Genomic DNA, 25,301 nt, shown 5'->3' on the forward strand with positions numbered 1-25,301 from the left:
TAAGCCCGTTACATCCAATCCTACCTCCAGTGATCATGGAGAACAACTGATCACCATCCTCTTTGTAACAGCCCTTAATATAGTTGACAACTGTTAGGAGGTCCCCCCTCAGACTTCTTTTCTCAGGACTGAACGTGCCCAGTTTTAAGCCTTTGTTGCTTGGTTTTATTTCTCGCCCTTTACTTTAAGGCATGGTCCCATGTTGTGTCAACCATCTGGACACTGGCATGGTGAAGGCTACTGTATGCTGACCTGTAGTTGCAAGACAGTGGATTCTACTGTGTCAATGAGTACCGATTTTAACTGAGCTACAATGTATTGATGTCATCTGCATAATCTGCAGTACATAAAATTGAACTCTGAAGTTCATGAATTTAGTCCTTGAAGTCTGAAATTTTCTGCATGTAGCAGTGAGAAAGTCAAAGCTTATCAGAATATTTCGAAAACAAAAAACATCTGGAAAGCACAGCAGATAAGAATAACTGAAGTGTGTGTTTAGGGCGGGGTGTGCACACAAGCATGCCTATGAGAGAGACAGCACAGTCAGCAGCAGTGAATGCTATAGTTACAGCTATAAATTCGTTTATATTTTAACATGCTCAGAACTTTCCAAAACAGAAAGCTTTGAGGGCTGAAATGTGTATGCTTTGCCTATACTGGAAGGAATTTTGTTCCCCAAGGCTCTGAAATATGTCATCTGCCTTTTTGATTTACGGGGAAATGAAAAAATAAATACATCTTTCCCACCTAAAAATATCTTGATCACACTTAAAGAGGAAAAAAAGGAGGGGCTCAGGCTTCAACAAAAAATGGATAAATGGATGGACGCTTCCACTTTTTGAAAATTTTGGTCTGAAGTTAGGTTCCTAAATCCACTTTTAGGTATCTGAATAAGTGGCCTGATTTTCAACGGTAGCTGAATTCAGTGGTGCTGCTGATGGCTCTGCACCTTTTGGAAACTAGACCTCTTATTTAGGTGCCTAACTTCAGACATCCTTTTTGGAAAAATCTTGTTCACAATCCTTCCCTGGAGTGCTTACTTTGCCTGGAATGGAGGAAGAATGAAAAGCATGATATGATGTCTACTTTGTGATTTTAGACAGCCCTTGCAACAGGCAGTGGGTAAGCTGCATTCCCCAGGAATAGCCTAGGAGGTGCTGTGACGCAAAGATCCAGTGTTTCCTTTGCTCCCTGTAATTTTCTACTAGGCTGCATGCTAGAGGACTGAACCAAGACTCCACCCATTTCCCATCCCTCCCAACCAAACTTCTCTGATAGGGAAGCAATGTGTAGACAGCAATGACTTCCACGTACTTCTTTGTGTGGGCATGTTGCCAGCTAAGCTATAGGTAATTGCAGTGACAGCTCGCTGGCACTCACTAAGATTTCAGCAGTTTTATGAAGCCCTTCTGTCTATAGGCTGACTGCAGATTGTCTCTGTCCGGCCTGTTCGGCATCAAGGCTGCTGCAGGGACAGTTTGCATTAGAGAGATTGTGAAAATCTGGAACTCTAGAGGAAAAATTAAAAGAGGCTGTCAAGAGCTTTTATAAATATTTTACTGTCTGTTCTCCTCCTCTCTGTCAGGGCTGTCTCTAAAAAGCATCCGGCAGCACTGGCTTCTAAATGTCTCTTCTGCAGCTGGGGATCAGCAGTATGCAGCAGTAGTATGGCTCCATCCCCTCTTCCTGTCAGAGCACCCCTAAACTGCAGCCAGGAAGGGGCAGAGGTGTAGAATTTACTGTGCTGGGCCTATGCCACCAGGCCAAACCCCAGGCGGCTGCCTAAACTGTCCAAAGCAGGAGGGCTGGGGGCCAGGATCTGGCCCTAAATAATGTAATGTACAGATGCTTATGTAAAAATAGCACCGCTATGTACTGTTACTGGAAACTGAATTGCAACTGCCAAGCTTTGCAATTGTAATAGTGCATCCTTAACGTAGCAGTCAAACCGTGTTTTTGCATCACACACACCTGCGCAGAACAGCATACACAAAACAGAAGACCCTGCAGACTTCCACAAGCAACAGGACTGAAAAGATATCTTACCGTACTAAAAACTGGCTATGGAGACCCTAAGAGCACACAAGCTTGAACTGCGATCACTGCTAGTGTCCCTCCTCCGTGAAAAATAACTGAAAAGGGGGCAAGCTCATATTTGCTTTTAGCTATTTAACCTCACTTAATGCTGATTTTGGTTAGTGACTATTGCAGGGATGAAATGTTATGAGATATTAATAAGCATAGAAGTGTAATGCAGTCTCGGGGTCTTCTTTGTGGTGTAGAATTCTGAACATCCCGTGGCACAAAATTGAAATCAGATAATCTTCCCTTGTTTTGTGAAGCACTCAGTTTTATTTCCTCTGTACTGTTGTTTTGAGTCTTTGAAGTGGAGATCAGCAGAGACAAAATTAACAATAGCTCTGTGATCAGGGAAGCTGTTGACCATTCCTAATACGTCATTGAAGTTAGGTCAGTTTATAGTATTTTCATCTGTAGGAGCAGTTGGTCTGGGATCAAAACAACCAGAGTTTTGCAAACTCCCGCAGCAGTCAGTGAGCCAGATCCCTAGCTGATATATGTCAGCCTAACACTGCTGAAATCAATGTAGGTCCCATTGATTGACACTAGCTGGTTATCTATTTCAAAACTGCTCCACTCCAAAGATTTGGACAAAATGTGATGCACTCTGAGTACACTGTAGGCCTTCTGGTACAGTAGTCACTACACATGTGGATATCCCTGTGACCTACTCAGGAGCTCTGGGGTGCAGTCATTACAGGATTGGAATCAGAGGCAGTACTCTCAAATGGCTTTGTGTAATTGTGTGTCATATGGAAAAGGGTAAAAATCACTGAAAACAGCTTCCTAGCATGGTCAGGAAAGGTGCTCTTCTAAGCTGTCAGACCCAAGCATCACTCCCTGTATATAACATTTTATTTGTAGGATAAGGAAAATCTGGAATGATAGAGAAAAAAATTAAAAGCACACTGTCAAGAGCTTTTATAAATATTTTACTTTCCATTCTCCTCCTCTCCCTTTTTCCTCCCTCCCACCAATATCAGCTGAGGAGTTTAAAACAGTATTTGTTTCCCTGCATGTCTTGTCATCGTTCATTTGGTTCTTCTTTCCAATATAGCCCGATAGAGCAGCATGCATCTATAGTCTTCATCTTGTCTTCGACCCAATTGTAGACCAGAAAGTAGCTAGCCAGCTAGAAGCCAAACCCAAGTGAGAATACAACGTAAGTGTAGAATAACACGTGTAATGTACACAACTCAGAAGATGTTGCACAAAGCGTCTGGACAGAGCCAATGCCACAATAAACAGCTGTTAGGGCTGGTTCAAACACATCTGAGACCTCTTCCAAAGCCATTGACTTCCTCCCACAGCCTGGCAACAAGGGAGGTAATTATCTCCTCCTCACCGCCCTCAATTGCTCTGTGATGCCAGCTCTGTGGGGGTGGACAGGGAGAGAATGGGTGATGCATGTGTGTGTGTTTGGGGAGTAGCTAGGGGTACAGTGGATAATATTCACCTGTTGAAAAGGAAGAGGAGGACCCATGATTTGTCCCAGGTGGTGCTGTGACAAAGGGGAGACCACATGGTCCCCAGAGGGTTTGAGTTACAAACCCAGAGGCCTCAGTCAGTACAAAGCAGCTCATATGCCTTGCAGTGCAGCGCTGGTGTCTGAACAGTAACCATCACTCTAGCTGTACTAGGCCATCCAATGGGCTGCCCTATTCAGCTGAAGGTTTGGTACTGGTGTCTGAACAGCCCCTGGTGCCAGTTGCAGACGTCCATGGAAATTTAGTCCCCTGAGGAGGAACAATAAACAGTTTGAGGATCAGTCAACAAAACGTGAACCCAGTGTGTGTGTTGTTATGTACATTCGGAGCATTCTCCTCAGAAATTTCAAGGTTGGAAAATGTTGCACAATAGCCATGGGTTAATAAAGTGAAATGGCTTTTCTTTCAAACATCTGCACTAACCAGGAAACGATGACTGAAGTTCAGAAAAAAGAACCATCAAGTCACCTCTGAGGAGGAGCCAATCAGAAGGAACTTTGCATCTGCCTTCTAATTGGTTCATCAGAAGTGAATAATTGTTTTCACTACTCAGTTGGAATGAGTCGATATAAACTAACTTATATATACAGTCTTCTTGGTTAACGTTACTTCCAAACTGCTGATCTCTGGTCAGGCAAACAGCTGGATCTACAGACTTGCCAAGCGAATGTCTTTAACTAATCAAGAGTCAGAACTTCCTGCTTTTATGTAACAAAATCTTATGGGTTTCTCCACCACTGGAGACTGAGACAGAAAACAGGAAGGAAAAGGTATCTATAGAAGCTATTCATTTTTGGCCAGTCGTAAGAACATATGGATGATAAATGAAACAATATGTATACGCTGTCCTAGGAGACATATTCTATTTAACATGGAAACATTGTAGACTAGCCAAGTTAGTTTTAATTTGGAAACCTTCTGTTTCCAAACTGAAATAGCTGTTACAGGTGCCTGCTACTTATCAGTCATATAATTCATGTACACATTTCAGCTGGTGATATTCTTACCCAAAAACTTGCCAACAAAACATTTTCTTAACTACTAGCAGTTTGCTTGGTTTCCTTTTCCTCTGTGTATATTCTTTTTTGTGTCTATTCCTTAAATGCTCTGTACAATCACATGTAAAACACCCAAGCTAAAAACCTCAATAAAAAAACTCCATAAAGATGAAGCAGTAGGACAGTGCAGTTATTATGAGCTGGAAGCAAAGGGTTGATATTTTGACAGAGCTTTTTAAAAAAGAAAACAGAAAACTCACGAAGCAACCATCATGCTCAATTGATATGCAGGCTAACTCCTCAGCTGGTGTAAATCTGAATAGGCCCATTCAAATCACTGAGTTACAGATCTGGCTGACAACATACTTCTTAAAAGCCAAGTCACTAGTTAAAAGGCCTATTATTTCCCCAACACAAGATAATCTGCCTTTGCTTGATGATCTGCTACTTGGTCTAATTGAAGTCCCCCCCTACAAATAAGCTTTCCCTGCTAAGCAGAGTGGAAGAGACAGGATTTTTGTCCTCATGCTGTGCAGCATTTATGTTGTCTCTCTGTGATCCAATATGTGGTGGTGGTAACACTAGCTTTCTTCACGTCCGTGTCCAGTGGGGGTAATGTATTATTATATGCAGTTCTATGGCTGCGAGAAAAGCTAAGGAATGCCAAGAGAGTAACATTATGCTGCCCATCACATATATAGATTACTCAATATCGTCATATGCCAGTTGTAATCAACTGCATGTTACCCTACAACTCTGAAAAGGTTGTTACCAGCAGCAGGACACTCCATGGGTAAATGATGGCTGTAATAAAGCTGTTTTCAACCTGTCTCCCGCCACTTACCTTTGAGGCATTTACTTCAGCATTTAATTTGGATCCCAGTGGCAGAAAATCTAAATGTCTGCTTCCAAATGCAGCAAGATGTTAACATGCTCTGAAGGCCTTGTATAATGGTTACAACAAAGATCTCACCTACTTCGATGGCTGTGAAACACCATTGGTTTCACTGGAGAAAGCTTTTGGGGAGAGCATCAAGAGATAACAACCAGACCATTCATCAATTGATCCAACAAAAGACTAATGGGAATTTTGAACAAATCCCTTACACGTTAATAATAATAATCCTGGCACATCAATTAAAACTTAGGGTTTTTTCCCTCTTCTAGGAGTAGGGGGAAAATAAGTCCCTTGACTGTAGCTGATTCTTGCTGCGCTTATTACTTTGTCTGGCTAGAATGTGCCAAGAACATTGTTGCTGGTGCCTTCAGTTTCACGGCCCTTTCCATCACATTCAATGGCCAGCTATAAAGAAGTGAGTGCACACTAGAGGCTAGCCTGAGAGAATTAACAAGATAAGGCTTTATGAGCCAGCACCGAACTCAAATCTTCATTTTAAATAAAATGGGATGGGATAAGGACTCTAGCACCCTGCTTTCCACCACCTTTGCAGCAGGAGAATAGTGGCCCAGCTTCTTTCTGCTGGAGTCCATGCACATGAGTTCTCTGGGGAGAAAAAAGTGAGGGACTAGGGCTCGGTGAATTATTTTTAGCAAATAGTAAAGTGGCTGAAAAATGCATTTTGGAGCCACTGAAACTAATCACGAATCGAGTGAATTAAATTGAATTAAGTGAATAGTTTCAGCCAAAAAAGAAAGATTTTTTTAAAGTCAAAGTGGTTCATTTTGACCATGTTTCAAAATGATATTTTGTTTTGAAATTTAGCTACATTTATTTATCAAAGAAAAATGGTTAAAAAAATCCAAACATGAAGCAAAAAATGTTTTTGGGTTAAACAAAACATTTTATTTGATCTAAAACAAAAAATATGTTTTGTTTTTCATTTTGGTGAGAAAACCCCCAAAAATTCAATTTCAGTTTGAATTTTTAAATTCTTTTCCCAGATTTTGTGTCCTGCCCCACCCAAACAAAAAAAACCCCACAATTATTTGCTCAACTCTCACAGTGCTATTTGTTCCACATGTTGGATGCTCTTACCGTAATAAAGTGGGCAATGAAATCTGTGGTGAGCCTAGACATTTGAAGGATTCCCCCTCCATAAAGGGAGGTCCCACTGTAGCAGGGAATACAGGTCCCAAATGCATGTTCTGTATGGAGATATACTTGTAAAAAGGAGGTAAGCAGCTAAAAAGAAAACTGCTGTTAGCTTTTCCCTTCCAGTTTCCACGCTCCATTGCGAAATTATTATAGGGTTGCGACTGCCAACACGTGTTGCCACACAGCATTCCCATATGGTTGGACTAGGAAATAACTGTGTGCTCTCAGAGCCTGTACTGTGGAAACACTTATCAGATGCTGAGATTTTTAAATGGGTAACAAAGAAACGTAAATTAAATGAAGCCTAGTGACCATAGTGAATTCTTAGTTGAATTCACACACAGTTCTTTATGTGTCAAAAATTTTATACAAATATTGACACTTACATAAAACCTTTCCCCAATGAACTCCAAACACTTTACATATGTTCAGGAATTCAGCATTCCCTCAGGAAACTGATGCACTGAAAGTTGTGACCTTCCCAAGTTCAAAGCATGTCAACGGCAGATTCAGGAGTCCTGTGCCATAACCACTAGACCAGTGCACCCTCCTTGTTAGTTTTACTGATAATGGATCAGTTAGATCTGATTTTCAAAAGAGTCCAACACCATTATTGAGAACAATGAGAAATTTTCCCCATGTCCAGAAAGATCTATGATGCACTGTCCTTGCCCCTTTGGCCAAGGATATCTAATGGGACTCTCTTTGAAACCCAATAACTCTTCAGTGACATGCCTGTGCTACTACAGTGCGGACTGATGAAAGGCACGTTCTTCCTTGGGCCTGAGTATGCTGCGCTCACTTCATCTGTTCCCAGAGGTCATCATCCTACCAGCTTTTGGCTTCTCCAATTGTCTCTTTTTAGGTTGGGGATGTCCACAACTGAATCCCAATGGAGTCCTAGCCAGTACTGAGTAGGGTATGTATGGGACAATGTCACACTGCTGAACCAATCAGTTTGCATTCAAATTCCCCAGACCATCCTTTGGGGTTCAACTTCCCAACATGTGTTCTCAGCTCTGTATTTGTGCCTTTGATTACTCCATCATCTTGGTCCTTACTGAATCTCCTTTTATACAGGTCAGACTATCCCCAGCTATGCAAACCCATACTGCTTTCTTTTGGAGACTTGCAGTATATAAAGTATGGACTTGATTGCCTGCAGAAATGATCTGAAACTTACCAAATGAGATTCTTATAAGGACAAAGGTAAAGTGGTTCCACATAAGTTAATTAGTGAAGCCTGTATGCTGAATAGCTTTAGATTCAGATACTGAATATCTAATCTCTGACCTGTTTTTGTATCCATATTACAAGCGATCTAGCTAATCTGTGTTTCTGTAGTTTCCCTAAGAGAATGCCTCAAGGAACTAAATGAAATGTCATAATGATATACTAGGCCCACTGCATTTCCTTGATCCATTCAGCTTATTATCCTAGCGAAGAAAAATAATTCAGGTTAAATCACCATAATTTGTTATTGGCAAACCCATTTCATCGATTACGTCACCTTCTTGTCCCATGGATGCTTACAATGCGACTTCTGTGTTAAGGACCCAATACCGCAGCGCTGCCTTCAATGGAATGACTCAGTTGCACCTGTGGGTGTTGGATTAGGCTCTAATTGTGCTAGAAGTGTACTGAGTATTGATGCTGTCAAGGTTCCTCCCCCACTCTGAACTCTAGGGTACAGATGTGGGGACCTGCATGAAAAACCTCCTAAGCTTACTTTTACCAGCTTAGGTCAAAACTTCCCCAAGGTACAAAATATTCCACCCTTTGTCCTTGCCGCTACCACCACCAAACTAATACTGGTTATTGGGGAAGAGCTGTTTGGATGCGTCTTTCCCTCCAAAATACTTCCCTAAACCTTGCACCCCACTTCCTGGACAAGGTTTGGTAAAAAGCCTCACCAATTTGCCTAGGTGACTACAGACCCAGACCCTTGGATCTTAAGAACAATGAACAATCCTCCCAACACTTGCACCCCCCCTTTCCTGGGAAATGTTGGATAAAAAGCCTCACCAATTTGCATAGGTGACCACAGACCCAAACCCTTGGATCTGAGATCAATGAAAAAAGCATTCAGTTTTCTTACAAGAAGACTTTTAATAAAAATAGAAGTAAATAGAAATAAAGAAATCCCCCCTGTAAAATCAGGATGGTAAATATCTTACAGGGTAATTAGATTAAAAAACATAGAGAACCCCTCTAGGCAAAACCTTAAGTTACAAAAAAGATACACAGACAGAAATAGTTATTCTATTCAGCACAATTCTTTTCTCAGCCATTTAAAGAAATCATAATCTAACACATACCTAGCTAGATTACTTACTAAAAGTTCTAAGACTCCATTCCTGGCAGAAACCAGCATATAGACAGACACACAGACCCTTTGTTTCTCTCCCTCCTCCCAGCTTTTGAAAGTATCTTGTCTCCTCATTGGTCATTTTGGTCAGGTGCCAGTGAGGTTACCTTTAGCTTCTTAACCCTTTACAGGTGAGAGGAGCTTTCCCCTGGCCAGGAGGGATTTCAAAGGGGTTTACCCTTCCCTTTATATTTATGACAGATGCTAAGCAGAAATGAGTGCAGTTCACTCGTTCTGTGCTTCCTCTCTCTCTCTCTCTCTCTCTCTCTCAAAAAAAGGCTCCGTGTTTTCCCTTTTCCAGCCTTCTGTGGACCTCATCTCTCCCCTATGAGAGCCAGTGTTTCCATATTCATTCTGTTGGGCGCTTTAGCACTCTAGGCTGAACTTCACTGGCTGTCTGATGAGCTGAATATTTTCCAGTAGTTCGTCTTTAGCCTATTTGCTGCCTGGTAACCTCTCTGTTTCCTCATTAACTACGATTGCATTAAGCTGTGAGTTGCTTCTTAAGTGAAGTCTGCAGCAAAGTAGCTATGAGCCATTTCATCTGTCTCCCTGACATCTGTTGTTTGCTCTTCCTGCCTGTTAAATACACAACTACATTTTGTTTAGTCATCTCCACAGCCTCTCATGTACCTGTACACGTCCTTGTTCCCTTTTACTGCCTTTGCTCCTACAGGTCCTTAATATCTTCTTATACATCCTCCTCTTTCCCCTGGTAATTTCCCCTTCTTCCCATGTTACCGGTTATCTCTTTTTGCTCTAAATAATTTCAAAATGTCTGCTTTGCTAATTGCTCTAGCAATTGACTGGGCATAGAAATTAAACATACTGGCCTGTAATTCCCTCATGTTCCCCTTTTACCCTGCCAAAGATGGAAAGCTCAATTAATACTTCAGTACTGTTAAAGAGGATGACCCAGTGACTTATTAGAATGCTTATTTCTGATTTTCTAATGACTGTCCTATAATTAAACAGGATAAAAATGAAAGAAATCAATAAAATATTTATCAAATGGAGAATCGCTATATCAATTCTTATCTTGATGCTTGCAGATGGAAGGAATTATGGATTCACTAAAGCAGCACTCCCAATACCTCCTGAGTGCTAAAGAGACATTTCATTTAGTGAACATCAGCAAGAGGACAGCAGCGTTTTAGGAACCCACAACAATGTCCTGTACCTAGCCATCCAGGTAGCTTAGTCTACAGTCAGCTTTACCTGGGAATTCACCTTTGTTATGTTCATGCTATACACAGAGAGAAGTTAGATTAAAACATCAAGTACTCTTGTTGGAAGGTTGCACCAGAACACTGCTTATATTCTTAGAATTCAGAATTAAAATACTCAGTCAGCAAAACACAGAGAGAGACAAAGCAGGCTGCTCCCTAAGGCAGAGAGCCCAAGTCACTACACCTTGTGTTAGCCTGGCTGTTTCTAGACTGCCACTGAATGTACCCTTCACTACAACGTCCCTTAGTCTGCGTGAGGGACCAGGAATCCCTGCTCTTAAAGTGATAACTTGCAATTCCAATACAATCCTCAATACACCTTGCTGGATCAAAAGACTTCCTTTGAGTTTTGGAGCATTTGGTAGCATCAAGCTTTCCAGCCTGGTTGGACAGAATCCTGGCATTATTCTTCATAAGATTTGTGGCCCAATCTGCAAAACCATATGCATGTATGCAATGCCATTGATGTCAATGAGATACTGAAGTAAGTAAGGACTTCCTGAATGACCAATGGTTTGAAGGATCATCATTCAGTTTTCTGTGTGAGCCAAACATGCAGCTTCTCAGGTTTCCAGTTGCCTCCCCAGTCTGATTCTAGACAACACCTGTATTCTCTTTCTAAAAAAAATACATTTATTTTCATTGGTTCCACATCACAAGTGATTTATTGCGGGGCTCTCCCTCTTCTTTGCTTAAGACAGCAAGTTATCAGAGAATTATATCACTTCCTTTCTCGTGTTCCCTCCCTCTCTTCTATTTAATAGTAGATCTAGCTTATTAACCACTTCTGTCAGCTTCAATACTACCTTTACTGCCATTGGTCTTCCTGTCCATTTCGGTAGACTCACTGATGACAAAAAGGCACTGCTTCCCAGAGGGAAGATTGTCTAGGACATGTGACTGCATGGGGTCCTAACCTATGCCATTGGAAATGCTGGCCATGAAGACTGCTGACATATGGCGTGAGTCATGTGTACTCTTTCCTAGGAATTGAAAAAATAAATAAAACTAGACAGGAAAAACAATCACCTTTCAGTGACACTAGTGTAAATCTAGAATAACTCCACTGGAGTTCCTTTGGATGTGTGTGATAAAAAACAAAGTGGAAGCTGGGTCAAAGTGTTGAACACTTAGCTGTTCTGAGTCATCTAGGTGAAGAATCTCAAGACTCGGTGCCTAAAGTTAGGCTTCTAAGTCCACACTGAGGCACTTAAATGGGCTGATTTTCAAAAGTGCTGAGCCCCCAGCAGCTCCCATTGGCTTCAAAGGGAGCTGCTGGGTGTGCATCTGGAAAAAAAACAGGCCACTTATTTAGGTGCTGAAATGTGGCCATAGAAGCCTACTTCTGGGTACCCATTTGTGAAAATCTTGGTCCTAGTAGTGTTTTGCATCCAGGATCCAACTCCCTTCTCATATGAGAAACTATAAAAACAAATAAACCCAGAAGTCAAGTCAGCACTAGCTGAACATTCATCTGTCAAAGTGAGAAGAGATTCCAGGTAAGTAGCATTTTTGTTTGGCCTTGTGACAGGGCATGCTTGCCCCTCACTGATCCTGCAGGGGTTAACTCCACCTTATGGGCCGAGGAGGCCACACCCACCCGGCCCTGCTGGGCATGCTCCGGCTGCAAACCAAGTATAAAAGGGAACAGCTGGGCTCAGTTCAGACTGACCACCAAGGAGGTAGGACATACATTGCAGGGAGCTGCTGAAGCCCCAGACCACAGGAGCCAAAGGCTAGGAGACACCAGTGGATATCCAGGTACCTGTAGACACCCGAGAGAGGTCAGAGCCACTGGCAGCGGCACAGGCCAAAGAACCCGGAGATGCAGTAGGAAGTGGCCCAGGGGAACTAGACAGTGGACCAATTATAGAACCAGGCATTAAGTCAGTGTGTTTCGGTCAGATCCCCAGGGACTTAGTGGTGAGCACACTTGCCACTGACAAGGCCCTGGGCTGGGACCTGGTGAAGTAGGGAGGGCCCAGGTCCCCCTACTTCGTCGACCCTGATTGGCCACTAGGCCACACAGCCCTCGGAAAGAGGGCAGCCTTATCAACTCTGGCCACCTGCAGAGAAAGGGCAGCTATATTTGACACTGGCCATTGGACCACACAGCCCTGAGAGAGGGCAGCCACATTGACTTTGGCCCCTAGGCTACACTACCCTGAGACGAAAGGGCGATTGCGCAGGCATCATGGGGCTATAATAACCCTTACCTTGTCCCACATGCTTGCCACATGACAGATCTCAAAAATTCTTCCCAAATGTATTGCTTTTACTTCTTAGTGCACATATATTGCATAGTACGTGCATTTTCGAGCAAACGTATTTCTGCATATGCTCTTACACTTATTTGTCTAAATTTTGGATGGTTTATGAACATCAGCGTCCACAAAATGTTGGCCCACCTGGCGTTATTAATTGGCCTTTTTTTTTTTTTGCTGCCTAATTATCAGTCATAATCACTGGCTTCAATACCAACCAGCATTTCTCTGTGAAGACATTAAAATATGTAAAATATATTGGCTGCTCCAGTTCAGCTAATGAGATTTACCCCTTTTGAGTGAAATCAACTAGATCAAAGTAAAACCGTAGTACCTTAGAATTAAAATATAGTCTTTCGTATTCTAGCATTATAGAAAGGTTTTCAGCATGTGACTTCCCATAATGCTTGATCATTCTGTTTCAGTCACAGTTTTGTTCAGTGAAGGGACAGAGTTCACTACCTAGGGGTTCACGTCAAGCACTCACTGAGCCCAAACTAGCCCAGTTTTCAGAGCTATATCCTAAATTTCAGTCATTTAACTACTGTCTTGGCTTGCAGTCTGAATCATTACAATACTGCTTAAGTAGTTAGCATTTCAAATTCTGAAGCAAGCATATCTCAAAGGCTGCATAATAGCATGAAAAAATAATTAAAGCCAGTGAGGCCATCAGTGGTATTGAACAAAACTATTTTCCCTGGAAGATAAAAGGGTAGCAATCATACTGTTTCTTTATCAGGATGCGCAGTGACTACTGCAATGTAAAATAGCTGCAAGTGTGGCCCAATGGAGGCACATTGCTACAATTCATATATTTATATAAAAGGGTCATTCTGTAAGTGGCTGTTGATACCAGCTGGAGACAATGTGTCATACTGAACAGCATTGACATTTTGCACCTAGGCATTTTAGCTGACAACAGTTCAGGGCTATAGTTGGCCTTGACAAGCACAGCACTACAAGGGGGAACAATGCAACCTGCAGTGCTAGGGGAGAGGGAAATAAATGAGAAAATGCATTCCCCTGTTATAAAAAGAAATCCCAAGAATGCAGGTGCAGCTAAATGGGGAAGCATGGCTCCACAGGTAGCAACAAGGTGACATCTAGCTTCCTAAACCAAGGTGCGATACCCTTAACCGGCTGGATGTTTGACTCTCTTAGAGCTCTGGGTTTGCCAGCAGCCGGAGGGTGGGAGAGGAGTTAGTGTGTTGTGTGCAGTGATTTTTATGTGTCTCTTGCCTAGTTCTGTTCTCATGCCCCTGAGGAAGTCAGATACGTTACTGAGGTTTTCTGCCATGCAGAACTCTGAGGAAACCTCAGGGAAGGCTTGGAAGGAGGGAAAGGAAAAGGGGGTCAGTCCTTTCCCCAAAGCCTGGGGATGCGCCAAGATCTGGATGGATCTGGGGGGGCTCTGCCAGATGCAGAGCTGAAGGGATGAAGGACATGTGCCACTCACCTCAGCTTCAGGCAATGTGACCCCCACTGGAGACACTCTGCCATTGAAGGAGTCATTAGACAGGCAACAAAGACTCTCTCTTGAAATACCACTAGCCCATTGAAGACCTTGAACAGTGTAAGTTCCCTCCTACCACTGTAAAGCTCAACCCACCCTCCCCAAACACTGCTCCCTTGTCCCACAAACCCCTCATCCTGCCCTCTCCTACCCCACCCCTCACTTCACAAACACCCCCTCCCTCATCCTCCGTCTCCCTCTCTTCCCTTGCCTCAAGCCCATTCTCCTCCTTCCTCCTGTGAAATCATTGCAATGGTCCCCCTGTCTTTTATCACTTCTCCCATACCTCCCATTCCTAGAGGGGCAGAGTTCACACCCTAGGGTTTCAGGTCAGGCACCCAGTGAGCCCAAAGTAGCCCTGTTTTGGTCTATATACTAAATTCCAGTCATTTACCAACTGTCTTGTCTTGCAAGGGCACTGAATCATTACAATACTGCTTACAACCTCCTCTTCCCTCTATGCCCTGTGCCTCTCCCTCCCCTCCCCGCAACACCCTGTGCCTCTCCCTCCCCTCCCCCAACACCCTGTGTCTCTCCCGCCTCCACCCTACTCCTCTCCCCCCAACACCCTGTGTCTCTCCCGCCTCCACCCAACTCCCCTCCCCCAACACCCTGTGCCTCTCCCATAGGGTTGCCAGGTGTCTGTTTTTTTTTACCAGAACGCCCGGTTAAAAATGGACCCTGGTGGTTCCGGTCAGCACTGCTGACCGAGCCTTTAAAAGTCCAGTCAGTGGCACAGAGGGGCTAAGGAAGGCTACCTGCCTGCCTTGGCTCTGCACGGCTCCCGGAAGCAGTGGCATGTCCCCCTCCAGCTTCTGCATGTAGGGGCAGCCAAGGGGCTCCGTGTGCTGCCCCCGCCCCAAGCGCCCAGCTCTGCAGTGGCCAATGGGAGCTGCGGGGACAGCGCCTGTGGACAGGGCAGCTCACCATGCTGCCTGGCCTCTCCTCTGCGTAGGATCCGGAGGGGCGACGCACTGCTGCTTCCAGGAGCTGCCTGAGGTAAACGCAGCCTGGAGCCTGCATCCCTGACCTCCTCCTGCGCCGCAACCCACTGCCCAGCTCTGATCCCCCTTCGAGTACATGACCTTGGTCATGAAGACAGAGGCAAAAAAAGCATTGAGTACATTAGTTTTTTCCACACCCTCTGTCACTAGGTTGCCTCCCTCATTCAGTAAGGGGCCCACACTTTCCTTGACTTTCTTCTTGTTGCCAACATACCTGAAGAAACCCTTCTTGTTACTCTTAACATCTCTTGCTAGCTGCAACTCCAGGTGTGATTTGGCCTTCCTGATTTCACTCCTGCATACCTGAGCAATATTTTTATACTCCTCCCTGGTCATTTGTCCAATCTTCCACTTCTTGTAAGCTCCTTTTCTGTGTTTAAGATCAGCAAGGATTTCACTGTTAAGCCAAGCTGGTCGCCTGCCATATTTACTATTCTTTCTACACATCGGGATGGTTTGTCCTTGTAACCTCAATAAGGATTCTTTAAAATACAGCCAGCTCTCCTGGATTCCTTTCCCCCTCGTGCTATTCTCCCAGGGGATCCTGCCCATCAGTTCCCGGAGGGAATCAAAGTCTGCTTTTCTGAAGTCCAGGGTCCGTATTCTGCTGCTCTCCTTTCTTCCCTGTATCAGGATCCTGAACTCGACCATCTCATGCTCACTGCCTCCCAGGTTCCCATCCACTTTTGCTGATAGAGAATAGCATCTTCCCCTACAGGCAATCCCACTGAACTCAATGGGCCTACTCAAGGGGAGCTGGGGAGGGGAGGGAGAGGCACAGGGTGTCGGGGGGAGGGGAGTTGGGTGGAGGCGGGAGTGACACAGGGTGTCAGGGGAGGGGAGGGAGAGGCACAGGGTGTTGCGGGAGGGAGAAGAACAGACATAGAGGGAAGAGGAGGCTGTAAGCAGAGGTCCAAATACTCACAGGTATTTAAGCACCATCAGTGGGAGTTAGGTGCCTAAACACCTTTGAGGATCAGGGCCTGATGTAGAATGATAGATATAGAATCATATCAGGGCCTGATATTGAATCATAGCAGAGCTTTTGACACGGTCTCTCACAGTATCCTTGCCAGCAAGTTAAAGAACTATGGGCTGGATGAATGGACTATAAGGTGGATAGAAAGCTGGCCGGTTTTGTTCAATATCTTCATAAATGATCTGGAGGATGGTGTGGATTGCACCCTCAGCAAGTTTGCAGATGACACTAAACTGGGAGGAGTGGTAGATACACTGGAGGGTAGGGATGGGATACAGAGGGACTAGACAAATTAGAGGATTGGGCCAAAAGAAATCTGATGAGGTTCAACTTAGGACGGAAGAATCCCATTCACCACGACAGACTAGGGATCGAATGGGTAGCAGTTCTGCAGAAAAGGACTTAGGGGTTACAGTGGACGAGAAACTGGATATGAGTCAACAGTGTGCCTTTGTTGCCAAGAAGGCTAAAGGCATTTTGGGCTGTATAAGTAGGGGCATTTGCAGATGGAGGGACGTAATCGTTCCCCTCTATTTGACATTTGTGAGGCCTCATCTGGAGTACTGTGTCCAGTTTTGGGCCCCACACTACAAAAAGGATGTGCAAAAATTGGAAAGCACCCAGCGGAGGGCAACAAAAATGATTAGGGGACTGGAACACATGATTTATGAGGAGAGGCTGAGGGAACTGGGATTGTTTAGTCTGCATAAGAGAAGAATGAGAGGGGATTTGATAGCTGCTTTCAACTACCTGAAAGGGGGTTCCAAAGAGGATGGATCTAGACTGTTCTCAGTGGTAGCAGATGACGGAATGAGGAGTAATGGTCTCAAATTGCAGTGGGGGAGGTTTAGGTTGGATATTAGGATTTCACTAGGAGGGTGGTGAAGCACTGGAATGCGTTACCTAGGGAGGTGGTGGAATCTCCTTCCTTAGAAGTTTTTAAAGTCAGGCTTGAGAAAGCCCTGGCTGGGATGATTTAGTTGGGGATTGGTCCTGCTTTGAGCAGGGGGTTGGATTAGATGACCTCCTGAGGTCCCTTCCAACCCTGATATTCTATGAAGCTAATGTCTTACAGAATACAGACCTGTAGGTTTCTTGCGTTACTGCTGAATATAATGCAGAGCAGTAAATATAATAAAGGCAAGCTAGCCCACTGGGCTACAAGCTCTTTTGGCCACAGTGTCATAGTGGGGGCTCATGTTCAGCTGATTATCCGCCATGATCCCCCTCCCAAATCTTTTTCAGAGTCACTGCTTCTCAGGATCAATCCTCCATCCTGTAAGTACGGCCTGCATTCTTTGTTCCTAGAGGTATACATTTTTCTATTAACCATGGTAAAACACATACTGTTTGCTTGTGCCCATCTTACCAAGTGATCCAGATTCAGTGACCTGTCCTCTTCATTCTTTGCCACCCTCCAATTTATGTGTCATCTGCAAACTTCATCAGGGATAATTTTATTTTTTCCTCCAGGTCATTAATAAAAAGGTTAACTAATGTGTGGCCAGGAACTGATCCTTGAAGAAGATCACTGAAAACACACCTGCTCATTGACGTTTCCCCATTTACAATGCCACGTAACCAGCTTTTAATCCTTTTTAATGTGTGCCATGTTAACTTTACAGCTTTCTAGTTTTCTAAACAAAATGTCATGCAGTACCAAGTCAAATGCCTTACAGAAGTCTATTACATCAACATTAGTACCTTTATCAACCAAACTTGTAATCTAATCACAGAAAATACATCCAATTAGTTTAATTCTTTATTCCCGTATATTACATCTCATATAAGCCGCTCCATTATCTTGTCCAGAATTGATGTCAAACAGGCCTATAATTACGTGGGTCAGCCTGTGTACCCTTTTTAAATATTGGCACAACATAAGCTTTCTTCCAGGCTTGTGAAATTTTCCCAGTGCTTCAAGACATATTGAAAAATCATCATTCATGGTCCAGCAAGCTCCTCAGCTAACTCTTTTAAAACTCTTGGATGCACGTTGTCCACACTTGCTGATATAAAAATGTCTGCTTAGTGGCTGCTTAGCAAGACTAGAGGGGTGAGGTAATATCTTTTATTGGACCAACTTCTGCTGGTGAAAGAAACAAGCTTTTGAGATACACAGAGCTCTTCTTCTGGCCTGGAAAGGTATTCAGAGTGTCACAGCTAAACACAAGGTGGAACAGATTGTTTAGCATAAGTAGTTAGCACATAGTCTAAGAGACCAGTCAAGGTGAAGTAGCTCGTTAACACCTCTGCAGTCATAGGCCAAAAGAGGGCAGGGGTTAGTAGTTTACAGATTGTTGTAAAAAGCCATAAATCCAGTGTCTTTATTAAGATCATGTTTTTCAGTGTCTAGCAAGGATATGAATTTAAGCTTGCCTTTTGAAGGTATTTGTGCAAGTTTCCTTTGAGGACAAGGACTGAGGGTCAGTTATGCAGTGATTATGTTGTGAAAAGTGTTTGCCCACAGGTGACAGGGTATTTTTGTCTTTTATTATTTTTCTGTGTGAATTCATTCAAGAATGTAGTGATTGTCTGGTTTCACCCACATAGTTTTTATTGGGGGATTTAGTGCACTGGATAGGTACACCAAATGTTGTGCTAGGCGTGTGTAGGACTCATGGATCTTGAAAGGTGTGTTGTGAGGGTGTATTGATCATTGTAGCAATAGAGATATGTCTTCAGATTTTGCATCTGTTGTTCTAGCAGGGTTTGATGCTGCTTTGAGTTGGTGTGTCCTGGTTTGTGGGGAGCTTGCTTCTGATGATGGACTTGGTGAGATCGGGGGTTGTTTGAAAGGCAGAAGTGGGGAGGTTGGGAAAGATTTCTTTCAGTTTGGTGTCCCCATTGATATGGGTTTGACGTTCCTTTCTGGTGTTGTATGGACCGATGATCTGCTAGATCACTCCAATCCTTGACTCTAGGAGCCAGCCTTAACCTGCTGTGAGAACCCCCTCTCCTGGACTGTTCACACACAGCCTCTGGCATGTAAGCTGCTCCCAGCTACTTGCAACTGAATGACACTAGCCAATATCTCCAGTCCCAGACACAACCCTAGGAACCTCCATCTTGCAGTGTCCAATTATGCCTGCTGGACACTGCAAGCTTATATGAGTTCGTCAATTTAACAAAGAAATTTATATGTACCAGGCTTGTTATCTCAAGGAGAGTGTCTGACATGCTTCAAACCAAACACACTGCTTCAGGTAGAATAAACAAACAGCTTTATTAACTATAAAGATAGATTTTAAGTGATTATAAGTCAAAGCATAAGAAGCTGGAGTGGTTACCAAAAGAAAAGAAAAGAAAAGCACGCAGTCTAAACTCTCAAACCTGTGAGACTAGGCAGCAACTAGATTAAGCAGTTTTTCTCACTCCACTGGATATTGCAGTCCTTAATATACAGGTTTGTTCCTTAAACATGGGCCAGCCTCCTGTGTTGGAGTCTTGTCTTCTTCTTAGTGTCTTGGTTGCTTGCAGCATAGGTGGGGGCAGGAAAAGGGCTCAGTATGTGTCCACTCTGTCTGTTTTATACTCTCAGTCTATGTGCTAGGGGAGCACAAGTCCAGGCATGTCTGGGGGGCATTTCTGAGTCTCTCCAGGCAAAGCTGAGCAATTCCCCTGGTGGGGCCTCATGCAGGTGAGTCATTGCATTGTAGCTCCCTTGCTGGACAATGACTGTTGATGGGTTTCAGAGTAGCAGCCATGTTAGTCTGTATTTGCAAAAAGAAAAGGAGTACTAGTGGCACCTTAGAGACTAACCAATTTATTTGAGCATAAGCTTTTGTGAGCTACAGCTCACTTTTTCATTTTGTTGATGGGTTGTTTGACATCCTGCCCCGACACTGGTTACTTTCCTTACTGTTGCCTCTGGGGAGCTAATATCTGGCTGATTCCCCCAATTTACAGCATGTTTTAGTGACAACCATACGACACAATTCTCATAACCTCATATGCATTAATGATGCACATCTGTGGATAGAGAAATGACTTTCAGCAGATCATACCCTTTCCCCGATATCTTAGAAGGCTTGCTTTATACCTAAGATCATGATTATATGAAAATGAGGAATATGGGGGTTATAGCACAATCCCCCAAGGTATAGAATGTCACAATGGGTTGTAGTTATTTAATGATTCCCTGTATGGGATGGTAGGTGACAACCAGATGTGTGCGGTTGAAGGGTTGTTTTTTTCCTGTATTGAAGCAGGTTCTATCTGGGCATTTGGGTGGCCTGTTTCATGATGCAATCTATCTTTCTGGTGGAGCGTCCTAGTTTTGTAAAGGTGGTATTAAGGTGTACATCCTGGACTTTCTCCTCAGAGCATACTTTGTGGTAGCTGAGTGTCTGGCTGTAGATAACAGATTTCCTAGTATGTCTGTGGTGGTTACCGGATCTGTGAAGGTAAATGTGGTGATCTGTGGGTTTCTTGTACATAGTTGTCTGGAGGGGTCCATTTCTGAAGCTGATTGTGGTGTCCAGGAAGTTGATGCAGGTGTGGGAGTGTTTTAGAGAGAGTTTGAATGGATGGGTGGTGACTGTTGCAGTTGTGGTGGAAATCTGTGAGGGAATTTAGCTCATCTGTCCAGAGCATGAACATATTATCGATGTAGCTCAGGTATATCACTAGTTTCATGGTGCATTTGTCCAGAAATGCTTCCTTGAGATGGCCGATTAATAGAATGGCATACTGGGGAGCCAGCCTGGTACCTATGGCTGTTCCGATGGTTTGAAAAAAGTGTTCATTGTTGAATATAGAATTGTTATGGGTGAGGATCAAATGGATGACTTTGGTGATGTGTTTGTGGTGGGTATCTGAGTGTTGTCCATTGTCTTGTAGATATTTGAGGCAGGCAGCAATGCTGCCTTTGTGAGGGATTTTGATGTATAGGGAGGTGATATCCAAGGTGGAAAGGGTGGTGTTCTGAGAGAAGTTGTTAATGTTGCAGAGTTTCTGGAGGAAGTTGGTTGAGTCCCAGATGAAATTGGCCCTTTGTGTGGTGAGTGGTTTGAGGATGGTTTCCATGAGTCCTGATATTCCTTCACTTACAGTGCCATTGCCAGATATGATGGGTCTGCCTGGGTTCCCTTGTTTGCATATCTTGGGAAAGATGTAGAAGGTCCCCGAGGTGGGTTCGTGGGGGATGAGGTTGTTGAGTTTCTCTTGGAGTTGGCTGGGGAATGATTTCATGATATCCTTAAATTCCTGGGTGAATTGTGGTGTGTGGTCTTCTTTGAGTTCTTTATATAGGTGCTGTCAAAGAGTTGTCAGTTGGCCTTGCTGGCATAGTCATCACAGTTGAAAACTATTGTGCCCCCCCCCCGCACTCGCTTATCTGTTGCTTTGATCACTATCTGGTGGTTTGATTTCAGGGACTGTATAAGTGTCCTCTTGGTGGCAATGAGATTGTGATGGATGTTACATTTGTTAACAATTTCACAGTCAATTATTTTCCTGAAGCAATCAATGTAATGTTTCAAGAGTGTGGTTTTGTCCACTGTGGGGTATCCAGTCTGATGACACCTTTTCCGTATGACTGTTGGTGGGGATGTGGTAGTTGTGGGTGGTCTCGTCATTGTCCTGAAAAGATTCTTTGAGGCAGAGTCAGCAAAAGAATTTTTCAGTTCTCCACAAGTCAGTATGGTGTTGGGTTCTGTGGTAGGGCAGAAGTCCAGACCCTGGGAGAGTACAGATATTCAGCTCCAGTGAGGGGTAGTCTTGGTAAATTGATGATGTTAGTGTGTCGTGTAGTGACCACCTGGTGGGTCCTGGCACCCTGGTTTCTCCCGAAGGTGGTGTGCCATGGGCTGTGGAGTTGTTGTAGTTGGTTCCACTTTTTGTTTTTTTCTGTTGACTGGCTGTCGTCAAGTTTTTAGAATAGTTGTTTTGGGTTTCTTGTATGCTCTCCTGGTAGGTTTCCTGATATTTTCCCTTCCAGTATGCGTGTATGTGATTTCTTGTTTGAGATGATCCCTTCTGGACCTTCTAGTAGCTTTTGCTTAATGTCCTCCTGAGATACGAGGGGAATGGGAAGAATGTTATCACATAATATGACCTACATCACTCCTTTCACTTGGCTTCCTCATTTTGGCCAGGTGGGAGACAGCATGAGAATAGTTTTCCTTGTGCTATTTCCTATCCAGTGATGGACGGTAAAACAGGTCCTCTGGCCTGTAGGGATGTGGGGAAATTAAGTTAACTAATGTAAACCTTAAGAATGTCTCCATGACAGTCTAATTCTCCCTGACCTAGTTCTTCCTTTCCTAATCTCCTCTTGAGTGCCATATTATTCATAAAGAAACCTACATATATCATTTTGCCACTAACACACCATGACTCCCTAGTTCCCAAACTGCATCTATAAAAAGAGATGCTTTCCTCTCAAGGTTGCAATTATTATAAAAACAGCTGTAAAATCCAGCACTTAGAGAAAAGTCTGTGAAGCGCCCTTCAGTTAATACCTGATATCAAAACAAATCTGTTTAGTTTGCAATGATTTATACAAATGGTCTATTTATAATAAAACTTGCTTAAACAAACTCCAGATTAGATGGGGATAGTAAACCATGCATGACAGTCTTACTGGGAAGTGTTCCATAGTAAAATAAACAGAGGTGAAAGTAAAGCATGTTCATCCAGTTAAGCATTATAGGGGTTTCCCAATGGAGAAGAAAGCTGGAGCTCAAATGACAGATAGAGGACGTAATTAAAGCACAAAGGAATTATTGTGTCAATTAAAATCAGCATCAGTGTCTATGGAGTGGTACGCCCATTCTGTCCATCCTGGGGTGGCTGAAAACATTGGCACGAAGCATCTGGACGTATTCCTGACTCCGTGTGCAGGAGAAATATCGTGTGTGCACAAGGTACACACCTCCCCTTTATAACCTGGATCATGTCTAACTTAATTCTCATTTCTCTGCCTTTGCAGGCATCTCGGACATTGGTGCACCTCAGTCCCTCCTGTTCTCTGTCTGTAGCATGTCACAGTTTAGTTTCCTACAGGCTGTAATGCTTTGATCTAATTGCAGTTGTTGGACTTGGTGTTGAGGTGGCCTATGATGTGCAACAGGTCAGACTGGATGATCTGGCTTTAATCTCTATGAAGCTGTGATACTAGGCTCTCTGGGCAAACTTCACCTCGGTGCAGAGGCCTATGCACCACTTAAACTCTCTAAAATTGGGCTTAAGTGGAACCTTAGTACTACTTAGACCTTATAACGCTATTGCTTTTCACCTCTTAGGGCTTGTCTTCCGTAACTCAAGTCCTACTGAGTGCAGCTTGTCAGCTGCTAACACAACCACCCTCTCATGTAGAGGCAAGCTATCGCCACTTCAATGCTGCTAGTCCTCTAATGCCATCCCACAATCCCCCTCATATCCAGAGAGGACAGACAAGTTCTCCCAGAATTCACGGGGAAGGAATTCCCAGAGTGGCTCAGTACACAGGGGCACAAAGAACTATGGGATGTGTCCCTGGAAGACTTAGCACCGCACCACGGGTGAGTGCAGTGCCAATGCGGACACAGCAGATAGAGTGCTATTTCACGGTGTGGCCACTCTCACTCGAGAGGAGTAACTTGGAGTGTAGACCCGCTGAGTTAACTCCGCTGTGAAGACTTAGCGCAGCAGTCACCAGACGGACATAGGTCCAAATCCACAAAGGAAGTTGGGTCTCACTTGTAGCCCAGTGACTAGGGCACTTGACCATGCTGTGGAAAATCCTGATTCGATTCTGCTGGGGGAGCGAGACTGCAGGTGGTCCACACACCCTAACAAAGCAGGATTGTGGGAGGAGGCAGGTGGTGGCTCTGCTAGCCCTTAGGGCTGTTGGTTTTATTTGGTCTTGGTTTACTTTCTCTGATCTTGTTTTTAGCAGAAGGTGGAGGAACACGAGAGCAGGAGCCACGCTTTAGAAGAGTCTCAATGGAAGACAGTGTCATCTAGCAACAACAGGAAGTGCCCCAGGACTCCCGGGTTCTATACCTGGCTTCACTGCTTAATTTGTAATGAAAGAGGTGCCGGGCCTCAAGCAATATTTTTACTTTCATAACTGACGCTGCAAGCCCAGAGGTGCCCTGGCTATCAAATGCCAAGCCTAGAGGTGCCGGGATTCAGCCCTGGCAAACCCTTGCAAGCCCTGGCAGAAATTAAGCACTGCCTGGCTTGCTTACACATTTGCTCAGAGTTAGCCTCTCTGTGCCTCAGTTTGCCCATCTCTAAATGAGATAGTAAATTGTAGTGTGCAGGAAGTATTGTGAGGCCCAGTCAATTAATGTCTGCAAAGCACTTGTGGATCCTGGAGTCTCTGCGTAGCTCGGCTGAGAAGTATTTTTAGAAAGGCTTTGTTGTATGAGCTCTCTAGCCCAGCAGAACCATGACGTACAACACATCCCTGGGAAGTTATTTTTTTAGTGGCAGCTAATGGATTACGTTTTCAAGAGTGGCTAGAGATTTTGGGTGGCCTGAGATTTGGGTTCCCAACTTGAGATGCCTTAAATGGGCTTGACTTGTAGAAACACCCACCTCTGAAAGTTAGGGCTCATTAAGGAGTCTCCAGTTGGGCACAATAAAATTGGGGCACACAGCGTCACTGGTTGCTACTGTAAATATTGGTCACTGTGTAAAAAGATCTAATATGGGGGGGAGGGGCAGGGGGAGAAAGAAATATACCTTATCATTCCAAAATGAGCTAAACTGTCACCACAGTACTTTAGTGTGTAATTGTCATTTGTAAATAGAAAACATTTAACATCAACTTCTCTGACAGCTCTGTAAACAGAGCACTTCTGAGTGAAAGCTGATCAGATTTCCTTTTCCTGTGTAAATACAGCTGGGTTTTTTTCTGGTTTTTTGGTTTTTCTTTTTAGAGTGAGCCTCATTCTCTTGAGGGCAATGATTACAGCTGTGTGAAATGTTTTAGCCAAAACTTCTTCTGGTGGAAAAAATGCAGATTCAGTGACACCGAAACAATTGTTCTGTTACTTTTCAAAATGGCCAATGAAGTGAAAAATCTATTAGTAACCCACTTTGAGTACTGCTGCCTCTTTCCATTTAGTGTTGTGAAATGAACCTGGAACCCCATTAATTATCCGGGCCCCTTCATATGGCCACATGGGGTTTCTCAGACTCCAAGTCCACGTAAGCATCATGTGGCTGAGCTTCCCCACAAAGAGCTTATATGAACCTGCAGCAATTACTGTGAACGGTGAAAGAGCCTGCATAGACAAAAGGCCCTTAGGAGACTAAGGGGAGATATGATAGAGGTATATAAAATCATGAGTGGTATGGAGAAAGTGAATAAGGAAAAGTTATTTACTT

The 25,301-nt window shown here is 43.8% G+C and overlaps 1 protein-coding gene across 2 annotated transcripts in view; it reads left to right on the forward strand.

Annotated features, from left to right (window-relative positions):
• ADGRL3 (adhesion G protein-coupled receptor L3) overlaps positions 1–24,608 on the forward strand; it is an 821,427-nt gene extending 796,819 nt beyond the window's left edge. The window contains exon 24 of one of the 2 annotated variants that reach the window (XM_073340228.2): positions 23,857–24,608. In XM_073340228.2, coding sequence (XP_073196329.1) covers positions 23,857–23,927 — 71 coding nt within the window. In that variant the 3' untranslated portion in view covers positions 23,928–24,608. The remainder of the gene's footprint in view (positions 1–23,856) is intronic. The other variant, XM_073340229.2, reaches the window with a different exon arrangement.
• Positions 24,609–25,301: the final 693 nt, after the last annotated feature.

The sequence above is a fragment of the Lepidochelys kempii genome, chromosome 4, assembly GCF_965140285.1.
Source record: "Lepidochelys kempii isolate rLepKem1 chromosome 4, rLepKem1.hap1, whole genome shotgun sequence".
Classification (NCBI taxonomy): domain Eukaryota; kingdom Metazoa; phylum Chordata; order Testudines; family Cheloniidae; genus Lepidochelys; species Lepidochelys kempii.